Here is a 27,823-nt window from a genome sequence, read left to right as displayed (position 1 = left end):
AAAGAAAACCTGTAATTTGCAGTTGGATATTAATTGATGGGTTTATCTGATACTCACATGCCATTATTGTCAATGAAGGCAACTTAATATTCTCTTCTCTGGTTTCAACCAAATTCAGAGGGATCACAGTTAAGAGAACTTCCTGTTCAACTTTTTATCCCTAGCACCTGGTATAAATGTCCAATGCATATGTAAAAGGCTCTCAGTTAATGTTTGCCAAATTTATTGTTTTTGAGTATCTAAACCATGTACAAGAGCAACAGGTATTTTGCTTCCAAGAGACATGAAAAAAACAGGGCAGTGAAAAACTCTAGTCTTCTGTTAGAAGGTCTTGGAGATATCACTGAGGACCTAACATCTAAGCTCAGCAAGCTACAATATCTGGACACATGCAGAATATGCTTTCTGTTTTTGAGCAGTGGGGTCAGAGGTTACTAGGACTTAATTCCTGTTTATAGATTGGTAAAATTAGCAGACTTGACAGGGATGGGTTAATTTTTGCTGCATGAAAAATCCTGGCCTACTATAATATAGATTACGAAGCATATGCTAAGTAATCAATCTCTGCCTATTCTCCACGTGACTTGGGTAGTTACTTCCTGAGGTATGATTTTTTAAAATGTTTTTTGAAAGCATTGATTTTGTGTTTTGAATGACCTAAAATGCATTCTACACACGGTGGCTATGAAATTTTGAAGAGTTACAATCTTGATCATCTACTCTGAAATTGTTTCAGCCAAAGCCATTAGTTTTTACAACTAATTGTAAATATCACCTTTCAGTGGTTTTAATGAACCTAATAAAGAAATATGGAGATTTGCCTGCTAAATGTAGACATTTAACTAGGAGAAAATTAAATTAAGATCAAGGCATATTAACCTTCATTAATTAGTAAGAGTATGCATAGTTTGTATAACTTAAGACAGTAAAATAATCATATATGGGTCTTGGGGAATTTAAAAATGAACATATGATATTATCTACAGTTAGATTTGAGATGTGATGGAATGAATTTTGAATATGGTGAACCAGCCACAGAGGCACATAGGTTTAGCATAGGTAGACAGAGTCTCATTCTACACCCAATAGGAATCTAGAATTTCCTTCCTTTTTTTTTTTTCTCCTTAAAACTGTGCCCTGTAAAAAGATACACTCACACATTTGTGGTGGGATTGTAAATCAGTACAACCAATCTGGAAAGCAGTCTGGAGATTTCTGAAAGAACTAGAAATGGAACCACCACATGACCCATCTATCCCACTCCTCAGTATTTATCCAAAAGAACTAAAATCAGCATAATATAGCAATACAGCTACTACGATATTTATGTTAATAAAATTCACCATAGCCAAATTATGGAATCAACCCAGATGCCCATCAACATGTGTTCTGTATACACAATAGAATTTTACTCAGCCAAAAAGAAAAATGAAATAATGGCATTTGCTGATAAATGGATGGAAATGAAGAAAATCATGCTAAGTGAAATAAGCCAGACCCAAAAAATCAAAGAGTTGAATGTTTTCTCTCATATGGGGAAGCGAGAGCAAAGTAAGGGAAAGAAGGCTGTGGCAGGGGATTGGATATCATAAATAAACAGGGACAATCAGAGGAGTAGAAGAAGGAGAAAGAGAGGGAAGAAGGGAAAGGGGAAGAAATACGGAGTGAATTTAATAAAATCATGTGATATACATAAATGTACTGAAGATAATTTCACCTTTATGTATAATAGGATAGATAAACAAAGTAGCAAAAGAAAGACCAATGGAGGTGAGAAAAAAAGAGGAGAGCAAAAGGGGGTAGGAATGGGGATTGAGATCAAATTCCTGCTATATATAAGTTTGTCAAAATGAACCCAAATACTATATATAATTATGATGCTCTAATAAAAGAAAAAACTTGTGCCCCATTTCATTAAAATAAACCATGTCAGCTGGCATGGCAGTACACACCTGAAATTCCAATAGCTTGGGAGGCTGAGGCAAGAGGATTGCAAGTTCAAAGCCAGCCTCAGCATTTTGTAAGGCCCTAAAGAGCTTAGCAAAACCTCATCTCTGAACCATGTCATTAAAGACAAAACTCAAGGATATGATCTTAGACATGTGCTCTTATTTCTACATTACAGGCATTATAATTAGGAAGATCTTTCTTTTGAAGTTGATGAATATCATCATCATCATCATCATCATCATCATATCTACAATTTGCATTTTGGAAGAGAAAAGCTGTGAATTTGACTTTCTGAACACTGCCTTTTTTTCCCCTTTGAAAATGTAAACCATGTATATATGTAAGAATAAGTTTATATATGTAAAAAATTATCCACAACACATGTATATAGTGTAAACCACCATAAATACATATGGACACAGACATGCAGGCTCTAAAGAAACTACTATCCCTGGTACACCTGAACCTTCTTTTCCAGGAAAGCTACATGAAATCTTATCCACATACATCTGGAAATACTCAGGGCTTGTCATGTTGAAGCTAAGAACTGGGGAGGGCTTCAACCATGCAGCCATTGGTTTTCACCATTTGTATCAGTGTCCTCCCTTTAATTTGAGGGCATTCAGACAGTTCCTTGAGGGGTACTTAAGATCTAAAACACACTAAGGAGGGTCAACATACATGAAAAGGGAATATTACATTAGTGGTGGTTTCCAAGGCAACAGTTTCTGGACATCAAAGATAATGAAACCAAGTTTCCAGAGCACAAGGATTGGTAGAGTTGCAGATGGTGGCGGATTGGTAGGATCTTTGAATTTTGGTTGCTAAAAAAAAATTAAAGCTTGAAAATTTTTTTTTTGCCAAAAATGTAAAAACTACATCTTTTCCTACTGATGGGACAACTGTGATGGTCCAAGAGGGAAGCAGGCCAAAAAGTGGGGTGGGTGGGTGTGTGCAAGGGGTTTCCTTTACTCGTAGTATTTAATATCTCCCAAATGGCTTGCAGAATCCAATTGTTAGGAGTTGCCAAATGTTTTACCACAGTATGGCACAATTTCACTCATTCCATGTTCATCTACAGAACGTGAAGGATGGAAGCAAAAATGGATATGCAGAAGATGAGAAAAATATCGTGAGGGTACTAGGAATTCAGGTGATAGTGGTGATATTATCTTTGAGATTGGTAAAATTCCAATCTTGAACCCAGATAAATTATAGCTGAAGGTACTCCTAAAAGGAAATAAATGGAATAGAAATATGTAACTTAAAGAGAAAAGACAGATTCTCCACTCATCTTATCTCTTAAGAATGAGATACTGCACCATCTGCTCTCCAAACCGTTATTTCCTTTCACTCTGCATTTCTCCTCAGTCTCCTCCCTGTGTTTCTCTGAGTTTTCAGATTGGCTCTTTTCCTGTGAGTCACATCCTTTCTTTAAATGTTTCCATATTTCCCCCATCTCTCTGAAGCTTGTGTATGACTCTTTGTTAAGCATTTCAAATATCACATGTCACTACGTTTTGATATTTTGCCTGTATCTTACATCTTTTATTTTTAGAATGTAATGTTGTTCAGACACTGTCTTTCCAACCATGATATTTTAAAAAATGATTATTCTTTTTACAGGTGCAAATCAAAATTTTTAAAATGGTAGATTGGCTAGCTCACACTTTGATTCTATAATATGTAATCTACCTGAGTGTCTTTGTAGGGCCATTTCAAGACATCCTGTGAGTTCTAGTTTCTCTAGTACTGTGTCATTGTCTTTTTCTATAACATTTTACATGGTATATTGACACATGTGCCTTAGGGTTCTCCTTAGTGATTATCTGCCACATATTGGTTAAGCCAGGAAACTGACATCTCTCTCTGTCTTACTTCTAGCCAGTGAACAAAAACTTACACTTTTTCTTCCTCAGCACCTTTCTTAAATTTTACTAACTCTGGGTTAATTCCATTCAGCTGTTTTGTATAGCAAATGTTTTGCAAATGAAGTTATATTGAACATAGGGTTATGGTTTGTCTATGAGGTTTCCCTAAGAGCTCCTATGTGAGACAATGCAAGAACTTTCAGAGATGAAATGATCAAATTATGAGAGGTGTAACCTAATTGGTGGACTAATCCACTGATGTAAATCAACTCTGGTAACTATAGGTAGGTAGCATGTGGCTGGAGGAAGAAGGTCACTGGGGGTGTATTTTCTGCTATGTCCTGAGCTGCTTTCTTCTGCCACACCCTTGTGCCATATTGTATTGCCTTACTGAGGCCCAGAGCTATGGGGTAGGTCAATCAGAAGGTAAATCTCTGATACCATGAGCCAAAGTGAACTTTTCTTCCTCTAAGTTGTCTTTTCCAGGTCTTTTGGTCACGATGACACACAAAAAAAACCAGACTAAAACACACCCACGCTCATTTGTTATCATATCGTCTGTGGCAGAGTTGTGTACCAAATGCACAAATTAGATCTTATCAAAATCCTACTTCAGAAAGGGACTCTCCTTTTCTGTCAGCACAGTGCTCCCATTTTTAAAGTCAAAGTGCAGGTCCTATTGCTACCTCTACCTCTTCTCTTTTTTCCTTCCTATACAATCAATATTTTAGGCAGTATGAAAAGCTTCAATTATCTTAATATTTAATGCCACACCAGAAAAATCTTCTGAGCCCAAAAACCTGTATTAGATGTATATTCTGTGTTCTTCCATGGAAACTTATATTTCCCTTAACCTAGCACCTGCTGGGATTGCTCTGCAGTGTCATCTACTTGCCCAAATACTCTGCAATCAATAACATACTCTTAAGTGCTACCACATTTATCAGCACCAAATTCAGCACTTGGCATATAGTAGGGATTCAGAAATATTTAATGATGTGGGTAAAAAAAATGTAGAAGCTGTTCACATGCTAAGGAAGAAGAGGAAAAAAATCTGTCATATCAAGATATGAAGTTTAATGTGGAAAATTACAAAGAGAACAACAAAATTAGAAGCAGATAAGACCCAAGGATGGTGGAAGAAATATACATTTTTATTGGTACATTAACTAAGTTTGAGTAAAATATATGCTATTGGAAATAATAATGTAATAACTAGACATATGATATGCAAGAACCAAGAAACAGTTGCATAGGTGCATTTGATTCTATTTAGTCCATTATCAAAAGCATGTTGACACTTTCATTTTTGTATTATATTCTTAATGATTCTCATGTACTTAATTTGATTATTTAGATATGCATTTTGATTAATTTTTAGTGTTTCTAATAATTACTTACATTGAATCTTACTATTTGGACAATGTGAAAGTATCAGTTATTATAAAAATAGTCAACATTGTATTAACTACTGAACTTGCTTTCTTAGACCACTCTCTACCACCAGAGTCTTGAGTTTACCTGGAGTATAAGTGAATGGAAAGGGTCAAAGACAAGAAATGCAGACAGGAAATTAATGTTTTCATTCATTATTATTCAATATCTGGACTTCCCAAAATAACATGGAAATTCAGGCTTATTTTATTCTTCAAGTAAATCATAAATTAATAGTGCCAAAATTTGTATTTGTATGTTCTGTACAAATTTCATCCACACAATTACTTAAGTGGTTTTGTTAGCATTAATTCTGTGGAGATCATTGCTATTATAGCTTAAAAAGCAAAGCAAAACAAAACAAAGCTACATTCCAACTGATAGATACATGTTTCTTTCAACCATTACCAGGAAGGAAAATGTTAGTCAAGTATTACTAAAAAACATAAAACATTTACAAATGAGAGAATCTTTGAGGCTTTCAAAGGTGAGTGCAAGCAAAATAGAAGGATCAACCATGTTCAGATGAATACTAGTGAACTCAGACGTATTCTGATCCATAGTGTCAAATGCCAAAGTTGACCTGTTCTCTTAATTCTGACAAAGTTGCCCATTCCTATAAAGAAGGCTTAGCCTAAGAATGTTTGAATCAGTTAGAAAAAACACTTTCCTTTTAGTCTCACCCAGCATATCCACAGGAAGGTTTGCCAGCATTCTCTTCCTAGTTATAACCTTACAGCATTTGTTTCCAAAGGCAAATAAATGTGGAGTATTGTGTGATTCACATGAACAACTTGCCTTACTCTGAGAAAGGAAAGGCCCCCTACTGTTCTTAATGGTTATGTGAGGGGACAAACCGTGTCTGAACTGTTTGAATGCATATCCCCTTACTTCTGCCTGGTGGGATCCACAGTCACCCACTAGGCAGGGTTAGCTAATGACTGAAATGAAATCCAGTCATTTAAGGAAATCTCAAAGGCTTCCTGGGGTTAGGCTGGAAAGATGTCACTAGGAGAAGGCCTGCACTTGATGCCTTCGCAGTGTTTATGGAACCTATAGCACAATGGAGCGTGATTAATGAGGCTCTTCAAACTCTGACTTAGGTTAGGTCTTCGTCCTTGTCATGTCTACAGATCAGCCTTTATCACCCCCGTGTCAGCATAAATGTAAACCAGAACCTAGTGTTTCCGAAAAAAGTTGCCCTAGCCTTCATCCTCAAGTAAACTAAGGGGTCAAAGAGGACATGTTCTCATTTTTAAATGACAGTGAAACCTTTGCTTCATGAAATGCTTTTCCCTTAAACACTTTTACATGTGTCATTTTATCCTGTAGTTACAAAATGATATAAAGCAAGTTTGGGAGAAATTATTGTCACCTTGTGATAGATGAGACATCTGGGCCATAAGGTCATTAAGTAAGTTTCCTAAATACCTACCTGGTTGGGAACATATTCGATACTGAAACCCCATCTAATTCTAATTGAAATAGATGGTGACACCCTCTTGTACCTGAACACATCCTATAAGGCATTAGTGAAAGAATCCAGCCAATTGGCAGATTTTCTCAAAATCGTCAACTCTAGTTTCTACTCTTTCTCTGAAGTCTGGGAGTAATGTGAAAAGTGAAATTAAAATGTGAATTGTACTCATAGTAAAATACTTTTCCTTGTTTCAATCTAAGAAGTAGATCTCAAAAGCTTCATAATTGTGCTTTTCTGCCCATTCCAAGCTCAGGCCTTGTTAATTGTGCTCACCCTCATCTCTCTTCTATCCGGGATACTGTGAATGGGTGACAGATCCATTGGATAATCACAGGTCAACATCCTTTATTCTACCCACAGTTTTCTGACACCTGAAAAACAGTCTTTTTGGCTGTAAAAGGGCCATTAAAAAGTATACAAACTCGATTTTACTGCATCTTCCGTTTGAGAAATATGAACACAGGATACCAACCAGGGCCTTCTTTTAGCTAACAGCAACTACATAATTTGTTCTGTGCCTCTTCATATGATGACTATAAATATGTGCCTTGAATCCTTTTATATTATTGAAGGTAGATATAAATTATTCTTCCTGGACATTTTCATCAGCATCACTGAGCAAAGCATGACAGTGACAGTTATCCAAATGTAAGAGAGATGACATATCCTTATTCAATTTTCTTCTTTTTTTTTTTTTGTGGTAAAAAATTTCAGGTCATCCTCCTGGTAAAATGACACGTTTACCTGCTCCAGGCCTTGTAAGGAAACCCAGAGAAACACCAATGGTGTTTTTGCTTATTTATTTTCTAGTTGCTCATAGCTCCGGAGCTGTAGTCATTTGAGTTAAAGAAAACCCCTTGATCTGAGCTCCTTGATGGATGAGATGTTGTCTTTATTTTTGCCTCCTTTGTCAATTGATTCTACACTTGAATTTCTTCTTAACCCATCTTATTTTTTCCCCTTTTGCCAGAAAAAAAGAAAAATTTGACATTCTCACAAATTGATATGTATATTGTTCTATGCTGAGAGCCATTGCCAAGTAGGAATGACACATCAAAATTTTCTTGTCAACCTACCCCATGTTGCTTAGAGGAAGGACTCTCCATTGTGGAAATGGGCTTGCCTTTGGACCCAGGTCATTTGCAATGACATTGCATGTATGCTTGAGTAAGGTGACCTTGCTCAAGGACCAGGGCGGATCCGGGTTTAGGGCAAATCAGGTTTTAGGGAGTATCCTGCTCCTTGGGTTTAGGGCGGTTCCAGGTTTAAGGTGTACCCTGCTGGGAATAGGGTGTATCCTGCTGCCTCAGACACGCCCGATCCTTGAGTTCCCCTTGAGTTCTCGTGGGATTCAGAGAGTATTTGGGATTCAGACCGTGGATTTTGCCCAGAACGTGTGTATAGAGTGCCTGTGTGAGTTTAGGAATAAAGAATAGCTGTTTGAGTCTACAAGGCTTGAGTGGCTCGTGATTTTGTGCCCAGCCAGACTGCGGCAGTTCTAACTGGAGAGTAAAAAAGAAGATACCTGGTTATTGAACATCTGAAGCAAATACACAGTTCTCTTGATATGTAAAATAATTCACAATTCTATTATCAACAATATATTTTTTATTAATAAACAGCCAAACAACTCAAACAATCTGACTTTGAGCCATAGTATATGATTATTTGATGGGTTGTAAAAATAGGAGACATTTTTGGCTCAGTTGTCTGGTGAGTAGAGAATTTAATGCAAAACCAAAAGATTTGTTTTCTCTTGTGGATTCAAAACATTTTTAAAATGTTGCTTAAAAAAATAAAGTGAAAAGCATAAGTCATTTTGCATTTTACTTATTTTACCTCTAAATTTTACAGATTGAATAACTGCATTTAATCAAATTAAACTTTACCTGCTGTTTAGAAGAAACAGAAAAACACGGGAGGAATTGTTTAGAGTCTCATATTAGTTTGCTTTTCCTAGTAATAAACTCCATATCCCTTATTTACTCCTCCTAAGATAATTCAGATATTATTTATTGTGATAGACGGGAACTACTAAGGATTTTATAAAGATTAGATATTCATTGATACATGTATCTTCCTTCTTCACTTTTTGAAAAATAATTCTATTTAGACATATTTTGTGTGTCATATAATTTACTCTTTCAGAGTGTTTGGCTTAATGATTTTTTTTGCTGGGTTTTACTAAATTATGCATCCATAATTTTTATCCTAGCATTATGATCCTTCATACACAATTTCTGGTAATTCACATTCCCTCTTTCCCTCCATTTCCCCTCACCTAGCAACTAGTAATATGCTCTCTGCCATCAGAGTTTTATCTTTTCTGCATATTTATGCAAATTGAATCACATAATTTAATTTGGTCTCTTGTGTACAGCTTCATGAATGTTGTTACATGTGTCTATAATTTGTTCCTTTTTATTGCCAAATGTTTTTTTTTAATTATGTGGATATTTTGCCTATTATTCACCAGTTGATAGAAATTTAGGTTGTTGCCAGTTTTTGAGTATCATAAATGATGCCACTAAGAACACCTGTGTGAAAGTGTTTGCATGGACAAGTTTTCATTTCTCTCAGTTTGATCTTTCAGAGTGGAACTGCTCAACCAAATAGTAAGTTTATGTTCAAATTTTGAAGACACTATTGTTCAAACCGTTCTCCAAGGTGGCTTTGCTATTTTACATTTTCATCCATAATATACAAGCTTCCAATTTCTCTACTTTTTGACAACACTTGTTACTCTCCTTTTTTTAATTTTAATTTGTTATGTATGACAACAGGATGCATTACAATTCATATTTCACATAAGAACCCAATTTTTCATATTTCTGGTTGTACACAGAAGTAGTACTGTCTGTCTTTTTGATTACAGTCACTCTAGTGGGTGTGATGTGGCATCTCATTGTGGTCTTGGTTTGCATTTCCCTGATGACACTGAGAACTCCTTCAGCCTTAGAGGGCTCAGTTCCATAATTTTGAAAGCAATCTGTATAAGATGGACATATTAGGAAGATGTGGTATTTTAGGGAAATCTGACTTTTATTTCAGAGATAATTAGAAAAAAAATTAGAGTATCTTTGGTTTTATCAATAATAATAAGGACAACTATTCCTTTCCATGGGATAATAACATTTATATCAAGGGAATGGACCAAACTCTACACAGTCTTCTCAAGATCTATCACCTTTACTTGCTGCCTCACTGTCTCTGTGACTACACAGCTTGTTACCTTGTCATGGTGAATGGTGGTGGTAAGCTCTTAGATACTATAATTCATGTAGGGATGCTCTAAGGGACACAGACTCTGCAAATGAAATTGTTTTACTGTCCACTGCTTGATTTTCTACCAAATCTGACCTATACTCCTTATTTTTGTGTCTCTTACATCTTATAAAAAACTAATCTTAACACTATACCATTTATAAAAAGCCCTGAAGGATAAGGAAAGATGTATCCCACTGTATAAAATGAAAATGGATCCTTAGAAGGAAAAATAAATAAATAATTTAAAAACAGAACAACCCTGTCCATTTTTATAGTTTGATGTTGGGTTTGGGATCAACTAGACATCTCTGAAACCCACCAGACGTGAGAAGGATTTTCTGAAATAAAGCTAACAAAGATTTCTTCAATAAGGAGAGCCCCCAGGGCTTTGCCAACCTACAAAATAGCCTAGAGATCCACATTTTCTCTTCAGTGCCCAGGAAGGTGAATTTAATTCCTTCCCCTGTACCATGGATAAAGAACAAATCTCAAATACTATTAAACTCACATATACTCATACTAAATTATTTCCTGTTCTGTTTACAAAATATTTTATTCATGGAAATTTTTAAAGTTAATAAACAGAGACAGAAGAGACTATCTATCTATCTGGGGATAGTAGGGATTGAACTTAGGGGCATTCTACCATTGAGCCACATCCCCAGCCCTATTTTGTATTTTATTTAGAGACAGGGTCTCATTGAGTTTCTCAGGGCCTCACCAAATTGCTGAGTCTGGCTTTGAACTCACGATCTTCCAGCCTCCAGAGCTGCTGGGATTACAGGTGTGTGCCACCTTGAGACATTATCTTTGATAAACCTTTTTTTAATATTAAGTTTTTGTGTTAATTTTATCTTTCAAAAATGTTTTAGGTGAAGAAAGGAAAACATGAAAGCCAAGTTGTTTCAACTGAGTAAGTAAATAAGAATGACTAAATTCTGAAAATTCAGACACTATGATAATTGAAGAATAAAATCAAGAAGCAAAATAAAAGAACCACTTGAAAAACTTCAGTGACTTCCACTAGCTAAGAAGGGGAAGCATGAAAGAAAATTGGCCAAGCAATTTCTTAATAACTTTTTAATGATATAGGGAAAGATAAGCTGATAATTTCCTGAGTTGAGGAAGTTTATTTCTCAGGTCCAAACTTGGTAGCAAAGATGATACCTGAAGCTATTGTGCAGAGAGACTTTATGGGAACTAAGCAGTTCTCTAACTTTGAAGTCTGGAGAGATTATGTGGGAGAAGGTCAAGATATAGCAACATAAGTAAAACCCATGGAGTGACTTAAGGTCACACAGAGTAAAATATATCTCATATTAAATTATGTTCTGCAAAACACAATAGTTGTATAATGACAGAGTTTTCTTGTTTTGTGATTTGAAATACTTTACCTTCCTTAATTTCTACATATCTACCCTGAACAAGGGTCTTGGTTTTACTTTTATCATTTGTTAGGGAGACTGAGGTTCAGGGGCATTAAGTGATTTCCTAACAAAGTGATGGAGACTTGAAGTAAGATCTGCCAAGTGCAAGTTCAGAGTCCTTTGTAATGCACAAATCTCAAGGGAAGGTAGTTGTTCTCCAAATAAGTCAGTCTTTTCTTCCAGGGCATGCAATTTATTTCTGAAGCATGTCAATATACAGGGGAGAAAAATATTTATCAATTTTAATGCAGAATCTTATATATACATTCAATTAAATGTTTTCTCAGATTAAAATATCCTCTCTTCATCAGAATTATAGTTCAATACAGAAAATTCAGTAACATTTTCTATAAGAGCAGCACAGAGCATTGAACAAGCCCCTGGGTAGATCCTTCATCTTTTTTAGTACTTTTTTTTTTTTTTTTTTACGGAGTTTCCTCAGTTTTTCCACCCACTACACTTGGCGAATGTTTGCATCAAGTTTTCTTTTTTTTCCAAGCTTCCCTTCTGAACAGAGAGCAACTGCTTAACAAATGGCAGGTTTATGTAAGAGGAAATCTCCATGGTTTAACGTGCTTTTGTTTCCTGTCAGTATGTACCTTCTGTTTTTGTTCACGCATAATCATCTTGTAACCTGCACAGAAAGGCAAAGAAACTGAGGCTTGGGGAAATGAAGCAATTGCTTACATACTGATTTTCCAATTCTTGGCCTAAAGAATTTTCCGTGAGACAGGAGACCCCAGTAGCTGGGGCTGCTGTATGCAGAAGACCAGATATAAAAATAATACCTCCCAGTCCCCTGTAAAATCAGTACATTGTCAAAAGAACCTCATCATCACTTGAATGAGGCCTTCTCTCTAGAGAGAACTTGTTTCATGTCACTATAGTCCTTTTGAACATAACAAAATTATTGTATTTCCATAGCGAGCATACAATTATTTGTGTCTCCACTAAACTGAGAGGTTTGACAGGGTAGCGACTGAATCCATTCATCAAATTTCTGCTACATGTTTTGGATTTTCTACAAATGTGGTTGGGTGAATGGATGAACCATAAACTCTAGCTTGGCATTTCCAAATCAGAATGGTATGCATTCCAAAGTCCCGGGTTCAGGTGATTCAGGCCACGCTCACAAAAGGATGGCATAGATTAGGAGTACTTTCTACTCCTTAAAGAGAGGAAAAGTTGGGCTAGGGCAGTAGCTCAGTGGTAGAGTACTTGCCTAGCATGTGTGAGGTATTGGGTTTGATCTTCAGTACCACATAAAAAAGAGAAGAAAAGCTAATTTTCTAAACTGTATTAGCCAAGGATTTCCTTTCAATGGTCCTCATCTTAGAAGAAAGAATACATTCCTCTCTACCTGCCAGAGAAGCTTGTTTGTGAAATCAACGATCATACTTTAAGCTTCTACCAGATGAAAAGTGTTGTACTGGACACTAGAAAAATACAAAAGTGAAATAAACTCAATTATTTAAGAAGACATTAAGATCTAGCTAAGAGATGAACATGTGGAGAGCAAATACCACTTTAAGAGAAAACAGAATCAGCAGTATATTGGTGGAAAATGTGAAAGGCAGAGAGGGATGGGAGGGGATGGATGTCACTTGTGCACATGGAAGTTGAAATTTTGAACCAACCAAAGCTATGGCAATGGGTTAGGAAAAAGAAGCAGCTGTTTCTAAAAGCATCAATAGGATTTGGACAATGCCTAGATTTGAAAATTGTAAAACAGATTACTTGAAAATGGTTTCAACATAAGTAACCAGAGGAGACAGTTCAGTGATTTCCTTAAAATTTACTAAATTCTAAATAGGAAATTTTTTTTTCTGAGAGATTTTTGCTGAAAGAATTTTATACCTGGTATGTTTACAAGTCATGTAGGTGCTTATTTTGCTATTTAGAAATCCGAAATTCATGAGAGTGGACTGAATTTAGTGGCTCATTTCCAGAGAATCCAAAGAATTGTGTGGCCAGGGTAGATGGCTGCACAGCAGAAAAACCTGGTGCAGAATGCCTTCAAGAGTGTTGACATCACCTGTGACCCAAGACTGCTTATGATGAGTAGGACCCCGCCCCTACTGTTCTCCCATCAAGGCCCATGAGGAGACACTATTCATGAGAGAATGACAAACCCAAGCTGAGAGATGTTCTGTGAAAGTACCTGAGCATAATTTCTCAAAATTCTCAGGGTCATAAAAGACATGCGAAGCTGAAGGAACTATCTCAGAGCACAGGAGATGTGATGACTAAAGGGAATATGGAGTCCTTATGGACTCCATATTCCCTTTAGTCCATATTCAGAATATGGATTCTGAACAGGAAAAGAATATCAAAGGAAAAATGGTGAAAAACAGAGCTTAGTAGCAATGCACCAATGTTGGTTTCTTAGATTGATGTAATTTGCCTATGTTTTGAAGAGTGGGACTAAGTGATACAATAATAATAACATTAACAATAGCTCATGACATTTTTTTTCTTTTTTGGTACCAGGGATTGAACCTGAGGGAACTCAGTCACAGAGCCATATCCCCAGCCCTTTTTCATATTTTATTTAGAGACAGGGTCTGGCTGAATTGCTTAGGGCCTCACCAAATTGCTGAGCCTAGCCTTGAACTTGGGATCCTCCTGCCTCAGCCTTCAGAACCACTGGGATTACAGGCGTGTGCCACTATGCCCTGCAGCACATGACATTTCTAAAGTATTTTCACCTGTGCTGGCTCACTCTGGGATAATGTTATGAGGTTGATAGGACAGGGATAGTCAATGTTCATTTTGTAAATGAAGAAGCAGAGGCTCAGAACTGGACACACAGAAGATCAAAACTGTCACTGACTGGAGTTTCAACCATGGTTTTAGAAGACAGATACTGTGTTATTTTTACTTTTGTCAAGTATTAAGAAGACAGGTCATTGAAGATGTGTGTGTATATATAGGGAATGACAGAAGAAACACTTGAGGGAAGGTAAAGACTTTGAGATGGCAATAAGATTTCTACTGAAACGAAATCTCTGTTAAGGACTGAATTCTTCAGGATAAGTAATGAGATATCCTTCTGTTTTTGTTTTCTTTTTTAATCTCCCTGATTGTCATTTGTTTCTCTTCTATCTCCCTATCTTTATGTATCAGTGATATTTTATCAATAAAAATGACATAATTATCACAATTTTTGAGTTGGCAAAATTATTACACTTTAGATCCCCTGAATCACATTCTCTATTATTTTGCTTCTTCTAGTCACATTGCCATATATTGTTAAAGCTGACTCAGGTTAGATGAATAAAAATTTTTTACAATGGTTCTCTTCACAAATTTGATGTGATCTTTTTCACTACTTATTTTTCTTTGTCCTGATTACCATATCTGCACCAATAGCCTCTTGTAGGGAGAACACAGTCATAACATTGTTTGCTTATGATTTAGAAACAGCAGTAATTGCAAATACAATATCTGTACTTCTAAAACCATCCCCTCCCCCCCTTCTCCAGCTCATTCATTTTTCAGCAGCAAAAGTGAGAAAGTAAAAGCTGTAAAGAGTTCCATCTTGCTTTCAAACAAGAATGTGTTTTTAAAGGGGAAATCATCATAAGGCCCTCATAGATCAACATTTCAAAGGAAGGACATCATGCAGGCTCTTATATACACTTACATAGGAAAATGGATGTTTAAAAGCAGGCAGATGTGTATATGTCCTAAAACGCGGACTTTCTAGTTGATTCTGGAGCCCAAGGAGCTATCCCTAGGCTTTGCTGCCACCTTGGCTAACTAGAAGGATTTACAACGGAATTCTCCACTGTAAGGGCTGGAAGCGGCTCGCACTGCCTCACCAGGCTGGCAGAGCTCAGAGAGGCATTTGAAGTGGTTATTACTATTTCCCCTGGCTTGGGTATGTTGCAGAGAGAAATTAGAACATCTATCCAGTGGAAAAGCACTCTGTCACTTTTGAAATAACTCAGTTTCAGCACGATCCACTATTACTCTCTGAAGACTTTTTAAAAGGCATCTTCGTTAGTCCAGATCGGAAGCTCAGAAGGAGGTGATGTCCAAATGCGGATCTGAGGTTGCGCTCCCTGAGGTCCTGGCTCATTTGGGTGTGACGGTGACCGGAGCAGCGTTGTGCCAACATTTTTTTCTTGTCCGCATTCTGTCTTCAAGAGAAGACTGGCCTCCAACTCCGCTGAATTTCTTGAGCTGAGAACACTTAGTCAAAGCTGTTTATTGAATGCAAGGCAGAGGTATATTCTCTGTTTCACCTCTTCCAAAGCAGCTGGGAAAATATTGCGCTCAAAATCTTGGCGCTTAACACTGACCTGCTCTTTCAGTGCTGGGACCTTGATAATTTTTTTTTGCATCGTCATTCTTGTTTTTACTTCCCCTATTTGTTTCTTTCTAAGGCTAACTTCTGTCTCTGTGTCTATTCCTTCCCTTCTCCCCCTTTCTCTTTCTCTCTAATCTCCTTCCTCCCTTCATTCCCATTTCCCCATGAACAAATCAAACTCCTTCATCTCGTCCTCACAATCTTCTGGTGTCTTAATCCTCGTTATTTGAGTATGTCTTCATTATTGAGTATTTGTCATTTGTCTTACTCCGGCTCTAGATGGGTGGGAGGCAGCATTCCTTGAGGGTTCATTTAAATTTGGCCTGGGTGTCTCGCACACTCAATACATTAGGAGCTAGAGTTAGAATCAGCGACGAGTTCCAAATCTTCAAAGCTCAGCTAGTGAAGGAAATAATACGAGGGGCGGGGAACAGAAGTAGAGGAATAAAACCCAACTTTGCTGGCAACTTCCATAAATCCGGTAACTGGAGGCAAAAAATAGATTCCGAGGGCTGGGTCTGGTCCGGATGAAATGCTAGGGCTCCTTCCCATCCCTGAGTCTGGCGCTGGAAGCCCGTCACTGGCGTCTTGCCACGCGAGTGCCCTTAGACAGCAACACACCCACTGGAAACGCACGTGAACAAAGCTCTCGCCCTGGGAGCCGCCGCCTGCGGTTTCCTAGTCCATTCCAGCTTCTCCCGGGAGTGCAGGGCGCACACAGGGTTAAGTTAGTCCCCTCCCTGGTAGGAGGCAGAGCTGGGGGAGGGGAAAAGAAGCATACAGTCTCAGGCTGGGTATCTTGTAGTTAGTTGTACGTTCAAAACCTGTCGCCTTCACTTGTGAGTTTGGCATCATCCATTGTCATCTCGGAGGAACTAGCGCTCGGAGGTAACAACCGTGCTCGCAACCTTCGCGCCGAGGCTCTGAGCTTCCCCCGCTGGGGGTGCGCTTCTGGTCCTTCCACCCGGGAGTTTAGCGGCGCACCTCCTCGCCCGCGACAGTGTCCACCGAGCCCCAGGACCAGGGTGGCAGTTCTCAACAATGGGCAGAAGGGACCTCGGCGGCGACCCCTAAAACAATACCATGCCCCGGGAGCCCCGCTGCTGCCGCGCCAGCTTCTTCCCTTTCCACCTCCCTGACCCTGTCGGATTCGGATGAGCCCACTGGGAGGAGACTCGGCCGCCAGGTAAAGAGACTGCGGTGCCAGGTGAAGTTTCTAATAGCCGCCCTAGCAGCCGCGAAGCGGGCATCACGCTCTTTGGGGGGAAGATATATTTATTTTTTAACTGGGGAGGGAGTCACCCTGATGGGATATTCTAGACTTTTTCCTTTACCTGGAGAGAAATTAGGCTCCAGACTTTAGGGATGTCTATCTGCAGGTCCAATCCACCTTCTTTAAGGAGTTTTGTAATGGCTCAGGGTCAAAAAGCAAACATGATTGCCTGCTGGATGTATAGGTCTTAAATGAGGATTTCCAGACCCTTAAGCCTGCTGGAGTACAGCCTCCCATTTCGTCAGAAAGAATCTCTTAACTTCCACGATTAACAACCTCCTTTTCCATCTACTTTTAATGCTACCAGCGTTATTATCAAGTGGTTATATCTAAAGCCACCAGCCCGCTCCATTCCCTCAATCCAAGATCCTTTAGCCGCTAAGACGCAGCGGATACTAATTCGTTTTCTTTTCATTTGGGGAGAGGGGCTGCTTTTCCCCAAACCGAGTCTATCCTGAGGCCTTTTGGTTCTCTGGGGCTGGCGGTCACTCAGCTGGGGCCACTGCGCCTTCCTGAAGCGAAGGAAAGGGTGGCGAAGACTCGAGGCACAAGAATAGCTGAACTGTGATCGCGTTCTGGCGCCGCTGGCGTTGGACGCAGAGATGGGGCGGGTAACGCCCCCAGGCGCTGAATGCAGGGACCAGAAGACCGATAGAGTGGCTGAAGCAAGGCCTAGCAAGCTGCCACCGGGTCGCTGCTAGAGCCCCAACCTCCTAGAAAGATCCTTCCGCCGCGCTGTCCAGTCCAGTGCTCTCCCCTGCTCTTTCAGAGTCGGCATGGTCACTTCTCTTTCTTTGATAATTAGGCCCAAAATCAAGGTGCCGAGTTGAGACCCAGGCACTAAAGAGGATAAGGGAGCCCTCTGGGGAACAGGGTGACTGGAGCGGGTTGAATCCACACTTGACTCCTGGAAAACTCCTGGAGCAGGTGAAACAGTTGCCGGTGGAGACTGAAGCCACCTCTGCTGTGGTCTCTGGCGCTTTGCTCCAGGAACCTCCCAGCAAGATGGCACTTACTGTTTCTCTGTGATTAGCTCCACCATCCTCTCCCCTCCTCCCCTGGATAATTATTAGTTACACTCTGGGAGTTTGGGTAGAGGACAGGCTATGCATACCTAAGTTCAAGCGTTTTCTAGTCACCTTTGCATGATACAACAGAACAGCGACAGGCGCTCAAGCATTCGAGTAGTGTGTATGAGTGTGTGTGCACGTGTGAGCGCGTGTGTGTCAACGTGTGCCTGGGTGGGTCCATGCGTGGCTTAGGAGACAAATCTGGCGTTTCTCCAAGTCGTCTTAACCTTACTTAGGCTTTCAAACACATAAAGGCAGTAGACACAACAGGGATGCGAAGGAAATAAAAACAATCGGTGAAGGGGTGCCAAGTGACTCAGACTTTGAACTGAAGACAGGGAGTGCGGTCTCGCCTGGGCGCGTCCGGAAATCATCTCCAGCCGGTTACAGGCACCGCCCCCGTCCTACTCCGTAGCCCACGGAGCTAAGAGGATCCCTAGAGTGTTGGTCCGGGGTTAAACTTGCGGATTGCATCTCCCTTGGCCTCACTGGCAGCGCGTCTAGGCGCAGCCCAGCGTTTGGCGCGGGCTCGTTCTCCCTCTTCTGTTCAGATTCAGCCTCTCTCCGGACTTGTTAAAACATGACAGCAACTTACTGGAGGCAGGAAGAGCAGCAATGAAACGAAGAGCAAACCAGATCCAGTCCCCCGTTCCGTACCTCGCAAAGAAAAAAACATAGCCCTCGGTTTTCTCAGATTATTCTTTACTTACTCTTTGCAAAGAGATTGAGAATTGGAAATGCTATTTATATACAAATTAGGTTTCTTTTGCTGTCCAGTCTGTCTCCAAAGTCTTTGAGGCTGAATTTTGGCTGTCCACTGAAATCTGTGGGGAAATTGACCCACCCCCACCCCACCAGCTGCAGCCAGGGTAATACGAGAAAGTAGAAGTGTTTAAAATGGTCATATCAAACTCTAGTTCATTCCCCAATTAAAGTTTAAAAAGGTCCGGAATGAAGGAACCTGTAATGGGGTGGAGATGGGGGTGGGGCAAATCATCAAGGTTGCCTGCATTTGAAATAACGCCATTTTGGTTCAGAGGCTTGCTATATTTTTACCCTCAAATCTCAGGTTTCGATCCTTTCTCGGAATCAAAGTAATAGATCCTCTCTCCTGGAAGTACAGCATTAGGCGACTTGGGGGAAATCGCCTTTCAGGGTTCGGACGCTGGAAGTATTTCTAAAAACTGTGGGTAGGGAGGGCTTGTGCATCGTAGAAAACCCAGAGGCAGCGTGCAGGGTCTAGGTGGTATCCGCGGGGTTAGCCCCAAAGCTCTGGAACTCTCTCCAGGAAGGAGAGGGTTAAAATTCGAGTCAGACTTTGCCTCTTGGAAAGCTTTGGGTAGCAGCCGCTCCTCCCCAGCATTCTTTAAACCAGAAAAGTGGGAGGGACTCCGCGAGGGAGGAAGAGAAAGGGAGGGAGAGACAGAGGGCTCTAGGAGGGGAGAGCGCGCCAGAGCGCGAGGGACGGAGGGAGAGGAGGAGCGCGGGAGCCGCGGAGGCGATCCCGCGAATTCATTACTGTAAACATCTCCCGGGGGTGTCAGCAGGGGTGGGGGTGGAGGCCTCAGCGCCTACATTAGCCAGACCGCCTCAGATTGAGGCAGCAGTTTGGTCAGAGCAGCCTCCACATCCGCGCTGGGCGGGCGCAGCACTTGGAGCGAGCCCCGCGCCCGCCCCCGCGCAGATCCGCACGCAGTTCCGCGGAGTCCGCACACACGCGTCGGAGGAGCGCCCGCCTGGCTCTTCCGCCGACCCCCGGGGTTCTCTGTCTCCCAGGAGTCCGGGTGCCTCCTGGCCGTTTTCCACCGCTTTCACCGCCCGCCCTACTTTTTTCGGGGTTCCTTGGCTTAGCCGAGGCAGTGAGAAGGAAGGCAGAGGAGGAGAGGAGGCGGGAGCCAGGGCGGCCCGAGCCGAGAGAAAGTGGCATGCCCGAGCCCTGGAGGCGGAGGTGGCGGAGGACGGGGGAAGACGATGCCGCGCATCCGTAGGGGAAGTAGGCGAGAGCGAGCGAGGCGAGTGGGGCGCCCGGGCGCCTACAGGCTGCGGGGAGGCGCGCATCGCTCTGAGGCTCCGGCCTCCGCTCCCCCGTGCCCCGACGCTGCAGGCGACAGGGCTCGGCTCCAGCAGCCTCCGCCGTCGCCGCCGCCGCCACCCGGAGGACTAAGCAAAAGTTTGGATCTTGGGGAGGGCGCTGCTCTGAGCGGGATTACCACCAGGGTTGGAAGGAGACCTCGAGAACCTTCGCAGGTAAAGCACTTCCCCAGCCTTCTCTTTCTGTACCCCTCTGCTTTCCCTCAGACCCTTTCCTAGCGCTCGTCAGGTATGGGTCAAAGTGAGAGGGAGATGAAGTTCAAGATGCCGGGGATGGGTACCTAGCGCTAGGATCTTACATGTGCCCGATGGGCAGCTGTGCCAGGCGCAAATGCCCCTGGGAGTGAATGATAACCCTCAGCCCCAGATGGTGCCTCATCTTGTATGGCTCTTTGGAAATCTGGAAAGTGAATCCAGGGGCTTTTAGTATTCCTCAATCCAGGGAAATGATTGATGGATTTCACTTAACCCCCGCCAGCTCACCCTCTCACCTCTATTTAGCATCTTTAAAAAAGAAAGAAATTCAAGCCCACTCTAATTTGCCTGCTTGGTTTTGCTTGCTCAGAACAACCAATATGGGGAGGTGTGTGCAAATTGACTGCAAAGAGGCAAAAAATCTTTCCCTTTTGACATCCCTGGAGTCCTCCCCTCTTCCATTCACCTTCTGGCGTCATATAATAGGAACTTTAGAACTCACATTTTCATTGAGGGGGCTAAGATGAAACGGGTTAGCTTTTGGAAATGTGAATTTTCAGTAAGTGTGTGTGTGTGTGTGTGTGTGTGTGTGTGTGTGTGTCTGTCTGTCTTAGAGGGAGAGGGTTCCTGGTTGCAGAGCGGCAGTCCCTCCCCCCCTCTTAATGGCCTGACGCCCGATGGTGCCACGGAATTGAGTGGCCGCGTGGGTGCACTGAGGCTGTGGGCCCAAGAGAAGGTAGTCCTGTCTCTGGAACAGTGGCTGGCCTTACTTAAGCTGAGAAAATAGCTGCCATTCATTCTCAGAGCCAAAAGATTCCAGCTCCAACTTCTCAATGCCTACTTCAAACCCCCCCATAGAGTTTTGAGTTGGAAAGCACCTCAAGGTTTGCTGCTGCTATCGTCTTTATTATTATGATCATTATTAATTCACCTGGAAACTCATCATGCTTTCTCCTTTGAATGGAAAACAGTCTCTAAGAGCTTTTGATTAATTTTAATGGAGGGAATCTCATGTAAAGCTTACTGTAAGCTAATCAAGTAAGTGCAAGGCACAAATCCGTGTAAATGCAGGAGTGCAAGGTGCTGATTAGATTTCTTTACATGCTGCATTTGCTATGCAAAGCCTCTTCTAAATGGGAGCTATTGCTCCCCATTCAGCTGGGAGGCTCTTTAATCACACAGGGTTTCAGGGAGCTTTGGAGCATGTCCACTGCTTACAGGCTTATTGCTAAATTTATTATGTCTAACTTCCCCCAGCCAAAAGCTAATATGAAGGCTAGCTCCCATATCGTGACTTAGATTGTCTATAGACTTAACTGGTATGACCTTATTAAATCTCTAGTGAAAGGATCCCCCAAACATTTGAGGTAAATAGAATGCAGGTTGGCATCTGTCCAGGGATATATTTAGTTGTTGTATGAATGTAAAAATTTAGGTCAGTGTCTGAAATGTTAGAACTGGATTATTATTATTATTTCAATCTCTAAGCAACATGTGCCAGATAGGGATGATCGGCAGGTTACCATATTGCAAGAGAATCAATGTTTGGATGATAAATATACATGCCAAGAAAAGTTGCTTTTTCCCACAAAATATTATTACTCCGAAAAACACAACTTCTCTTCCAGCTCTCCTGGAAAACCTGTAACAAGATAGGGTTAAACTATCTAATTTTTTAATAATCACTGATGACAGTTGCAGCACCATACTATCACATTGAGTTGCAAATATCTGTGACTGGAAGAGGTTGGAAGATGGGATTTTAAACATGATTCCATGTCTCTGCCAGTAGGTATATGAAATTGTAAAAAGAATTGGACTAGGTATACTGAAACAGAACCCATTACAAACCTAGCATGGAAAGAATGCTAGTTTAAAAAAAAAATGGCTGTGTCCTAACACTTTGATAGTTTCATTGCATTTTTAGAAATTCCAGGTGATGCTTTTAACAAAAGAAAGTAGATTCCCAAATTACAACATGCTGGGATATATACCCTGGGGTCCCCAGGTTTTTCCTGTATACCAGGCTTCTTGATGTGATCTTATCCTAGTGTGACTTCAACCGGCTGGATCTAATTTGAACCCTCTCTAATTCCCTATTACATTTATATTCTGGCTTGCTGGAGAGTTTGATTTAGGATTTATACGTGTCTCCCTAAATCAACTTTATATTTTCCCAGTTTGAACCTGGGGTTTCAGGAAAGGCTCAAGTATGTCTGATTCTTGAAGCCTTATTCTGTAGAGACTCAGTGTGAGCATCTAATCTAGTTTGACTCTTCAGCTCCTTACTTTATCAGGAAGAATTGCTGCTTCTGCGATCAGCAGCTTCTGAAGTTAAAAAACTGCCAGGGTGCCAAGCTGCTTTAGGTTTTGCTCTCTGTTTAGAAGATTCAAGAAAGGTCAAGGTGATGAAATATTATTTGAATTCAGGTCACACCTTTCTGGATAATCGTCTTTTGGTATCTTTTCTTTATTTTTAATTCAAGTTCATTTTTCACTAGATTGCTTTAATAACTATGTGGTTTCTGCCACAGTGATTCAAATCCAGTCCATTAGTGACCTCTATCTGCGAGAAGTGAATACTCATTGTTTTTCTTCTTCTCATCAGTCTGCAGATGTGGGGGGGGGGAACCCACCCGTTTCCTAGTTCTTTCTGAATGTTTCAGTTTTTCTAATGTGATTTTTCTAATACGGAGTTCAGTATGGCTAATGATATTGAGTAGCAGCAATACAAATATGATGGACTAATACAGAGTCCACTAAATGGTTATTCCATAGAGCACTGACAATATGATCAACATAAATAAAACCCCAGTGCTGTCCATTGCCAGTAAGAGGATTGTACGGCCGGGTAGACTGTTGTTTTGGGACTCACAGTGCTGCTGCATATAAGTGAAATTTTATTGTCCCTAAGTGCTTACATAACAAGGGAAACTTGAGACCAGCCCAGAACATATATGTGGTAACTAGACTTCATAGTAGCCGTATGTATGTCTTTAAATTCAGTCTGCTGCTGCTGTGAACTTGTGGTACAGATCAAGGACAAAGTAGAGTGTGAGAAGAGTATTTATAAACAGATGGTCCTTTTAAGGAGACTTTTAAAAATCGGATTCCAAATCCTGCTTTGTCTTTGGAGGGTTTTCCGATCGAATTTTCAATTCTAGTTGATTATTCTAAATGCTAGCTGAAGACAAAGTTTACTGAATTTCTAGGGTGGGCGGATACCATTATCTGACATTTTCCAGATGGTTTTTGATGTAGTGGTATTTGGGGATATGGAATTTTTAGGAGGTTTTCTTTCTTTTCCCTTGGGCAGGTTTTTACGCAAAAGACATTTTTAAAGACCAATTATTGTTATTATTGAAGTTAAGCAACCCTTCTAGTACCTCCGCCAACTTTCTTGCCTTTTCTGCCTGCCACAGTTCTTTGCTTTTGTGAAATTATATTTTTCTTCCAAGACTATATTGTTGGAGAGAGGAGCAGGAGTGTCACTCCTTTCAGTAATAAGCTACCTCTAATTAAGTATCTGTTTATAGTGACGTGCGCACGTACATCGCACACTTACACACATGCGTGCGCACATCGCACACTCACACACACACATGCATGCACTCACACACACATGCATGCGTGCGCACGTGCACACACACATACACACACACACACACCAAAAGCCATTATCAGACAAAAATTCTCTTCAAATTTTTAAGTATGTTCCTTTTTTAAGGGCTATGACACAAATATTGTAATAAAAATATCCTGTGTTCTGATGAATACAGAGACTTATTTCAGTCGGGTGAAACAGTAAAACACTGTATTAGCAAAATAATCAGTGGTATTTTGAGTACATGGTCAAAATCTGTTAGAAACTTTATTTCCCCCCTCCTCCCTTGGTGAATTTCTCATCCACTGGTCTTTTTGGTTTTCTTTGATTCCTTCTACTGTGGCTCTTTGAAGTGATTGAAAATTAAACAGTAGCTACTTTTTAGGGAAATTCATCATGCTATGTTCAGGATTCCAGAGGAGTTAATGATGCAGAAAAAGTCCTGTAAAACATCTTTCTAAAAGAAGTCCTTCTCTTGCAGGCTTCCCACTTACTGGCCTCCCGTACCATTTGCAGTGAATTGGAACTCCATTATTTATTTATTTTTCAAATACCGCCTCTAACTTAATTTAATGTGGGATGTGTTTCTGCAAAAGTGTATAGTGCCATGTGTCCCGATTCACCTGAACAAAGTAGTGTCATTGTTACTGATCTGCAGTAAGGGAAGGTCAAAGAAAAAAATCCTGATATAATTTGGGAAGTCAAAAGGCCACATTCATGGTTCTCAAACACTGCTCACTTATTCTGCTAATACCTAGGAAGCCCATACTTTTTCTGGCAGCTTAATGGTTAAAGATCTCAGCGCTTTTTTGAGGCATTCACAAAATAAATCTGTGGAGCTGCTAACCATTAGGTGTTCATTAGACCTGGATTTTTTTTTTTAACATTTTTTATTTTTTCCCTTACTTTCTTCTCAGGTTGCTTTTAAGGGAATGTGCAAGAAACTTGGAAAAAGGTCTTCTGTTCTCCTCAGTCCTTTATTAGAGCTTTCAAGATACAGATAAAAGAATCTCCCATATGAACCTTTTAAGAACCTGAGGGCTTTGGGATTTAAACCCACTGAAAAATATCAGGTCCCAAAGTTCATAGATGCTATTAGGCCTCAGAACACTGAAACTACCTTTAATGGGGAGTAAAAGAGCAGAAGTTCCTAAAATCAGTTCACGAATAGACTGTCCATTGAAGTCACCAGAGGTCATGTGGCTGGATGGAAAACACTGAACACATATCAGTCCTGAAATAGGTTCACATGTTGGTGTCACTCTCAGCCCCAGCTGCCTAGGAGTGTCACTTTCATGAGACTCCAGTGTCAAAACAGTCTCTGTGGCTAGTTTTCTCTCCTACTTTGCTCCCACAGTTGGACTCAAATAATTAGACAGAAATAATGCAGGGAATTGTGATTCTTAACCACAATATGGGATAGAGAGAAGATGAGTTGTAATTCGTATGATATATATTAGATAAAGGGGAGGTGAGAGATGAAGGCCAATAGTTTGGATAAGTATGGGCCACAGAGGTTCCAGGGAACTCTTTTTAAGACAGATTTAAAAATACTTTCATATACTCTTTATAACCCAGTGCTTATGTTTTCCACTTCTCACACAAGCAGTTTCACTTATATCTTCCATCTGACTCGGTGAGTTGGTGCCTGACTTCTAACTGGGTTGCTGGAGCCACAGCCTGACTTCCAACTGGGTTGCTGGAGCCACAAAGAAGCTAAGGGCTATCTGACTGCACAGACTTTGATGACTAACACTTATTTTACTTTTTATTACAAAGATATAGAGTTCTCAAGATACAGTTTTACAGTTTAGTTTTTTTTTTTTTTATTTGTACGGAACCCAGGAGTGATTAACCACTGAGCCACATCCCCTGCCCTTTTTATTTTATTTTATTATTATTATTTTTTTTTTTTGAGACAAGGTCTTGCTCAGTTGCTTAGAGCCTCATGAATTGCTGAGCCTGACTTTGAATTTGCGATCCTCCTGCCTCAGCCTTCCAAGCCTCTGGAAAGAAGCTTCATTCTTTACATACTTACCCCAAAGAATCAGAGTTGGGTACTTTTATTAAAATGATAGAAAATATTGCAATCATAGAAATGTTTAGATTTAAAAATAGTAGCATTTAACTCTTTCTCAAACATTGTATTTTATATTAGAATACAGGTTTGCCTCTTCTGAATAATTTTATGATGCAGGTATTTGACCTTTTTTTATTGGTTGTTCAAAACATTACAATGCTCTTGACATATCATATTTCTTACATTTGATTCAAGCGGGTTATGAACTCCCATTTTTACCACGTATTCAGATTGCAGATTCACATTGTCGAGGAGGGAAGAACAGGAAATTGTTTTAGAGGAAAGAAAAGAAAATCTGCATTTTCATGTCAGCACAGCCTTCCTTTATTTGCCTTCCTTTATTCGACCTTGTAGGAATTGCTTAATCTCCAGGAGACTTAATTTCCCCTTTGCAGAGTTCAACAGAGTTGTTGAGGGTCAAATAAGATTAATGTGTGTGAAAATGCCTTAGTAACAATGCAAACTCTTATTCTCAAAAGCAGGCCTCATTCAGGTTGATGGTGTTTATCATTTCGTGATTGTCTTGTGCTAAAACAGGCTTAGCTTTATCTAATTAGGATTATAACCTCGACCCAGTACTTGCCCTTCAGGAGCTTTTGTTCTTATGGGTGGGGTTTCCCTCAATTTGTAACTTGTCTGGTGGCCCTTGGCATCATTTTTTTTTTTCCCCTATTCATTCAATGCTGGGTACTCTCCTTCTGTGAGTTTGCTCTATTTTGTTGCAGGCATCCTTTCCAAGGATAAAGGGTAATTAGGGTGAGTTGAGTTCAAGGGCCAAACTTTCCTTCTTGAAGCTTTGGCTTGTTGATGGAAACCAAATTCGTCAAGGATGGATTTCATGGAGGTTCTTATTTTGAATCAAACCATTAACATTCCCTGAAGCTTATTTTTCTTTTTGACCAAGTTTGAACTTTAGCCATTCAAGTTACCTTTTGTAAAAGCAGTGTCATTAGTAGAAACTATGATGATTAAAAAAAAAAAAATTACCTTGCAAAATAAACCAGACTAGTACCAAAAGACCACCACTTTGGCAAATTTCTTTCATTTCATTTAGCAGTAAATGGAAAGATAAGATTTATTATAATTCCAACATATATGCCAAAGCTAGGCCTTATTTTGATGTTGTTACTGTCACTAAATCCTGGTAGGCCAATTCTTTACAATTTATTTCTGTGTATTTTGTTCAGTTGTATTTTTACAATTGTCAGATCTGAGACATTTTTAATTTTGAGTGTTCCAAATGTAGTCTTGTTTAATGTTGTTAATTTGCTTATATTGAAGTGTTTGTAAATGTTAGTTTTTAATTATTTTATTGTTGTTTTGTTGAAGGCTTCAGAAACACGTGCACTTATAAAATGTGGATTTATAAAATATATGATCATGATTAGATCATGATTCTTGGTCAGAATGCATGTTTACTCAGTAATTTGAAATATAAATCTGTAATTAACAGTGTTCTTTACCATTTCTGATTTGCTATTTGCCAAAGTTCTGAAGCTTGCTTTTCTTTTTCAAGTTAACTAATTTTTTTTTTGTAATACGTTGTAAAGTACATGGCCATAGAAATACATTTTAACGTGGAAAATTACAGAGTTTGGTCAAATTAATCTAAGTTCCTTTTGATCCAGCAGTGTTGAATACTATAATAATATTTTTTAAAAGTCAGTCTTTTCTATTACTTTGAAGAGTTGTACCCAATGAAATCTGTAGGCAACTGTTTGGGGAATTAGTATGTGTGTATATCTTTGAAATGCACAAATCCAAGA

General features: G+C 40.0%; 1 protein-coding gene across 1 annotated transcript in view; it reads left to right on the top strand.

The window, feature by feature from the left end:
* Positions 1–19,729: 19,729 nt before the first annotated feature.
* Positions 19,730–27,823, top strand: part of LOC113192026 (uncharacterized) — an 80,344-nt gene continuing 72,250 nt past the window's right edge. The window contains exon 1 of the mRNA XM_026402003.2: positions 19,730–20,334. Within this exon, the coding sequence (XP_026257788.2) occupies positions 20,059–20,334 (276 nt within the window). The 5' untranslated portion in view covers positions 19,730–20,058. The remainder of the gene's footprint in view (positions 20,335–27,823) is intronic.

Source organism: Urocitellus parryii, chromosome 6 (genome assembly GCF_045843805.1).
Source record: "Urocitellus parryii isolate mUroPar1 chromosome 6, mUroPar1.hap1, whole genome shotgun sequence".
In the NCBI taxonomy this organism is placed as follows: Eukaryota; Metazoa; Chordata; class Mammalia; order Rodentia; family Sciuridae; genus Urocitellus; species Urocitellus parryii.
This window is presented reverse-complemented; position numbering and strand designations above follow the sequence as displayed.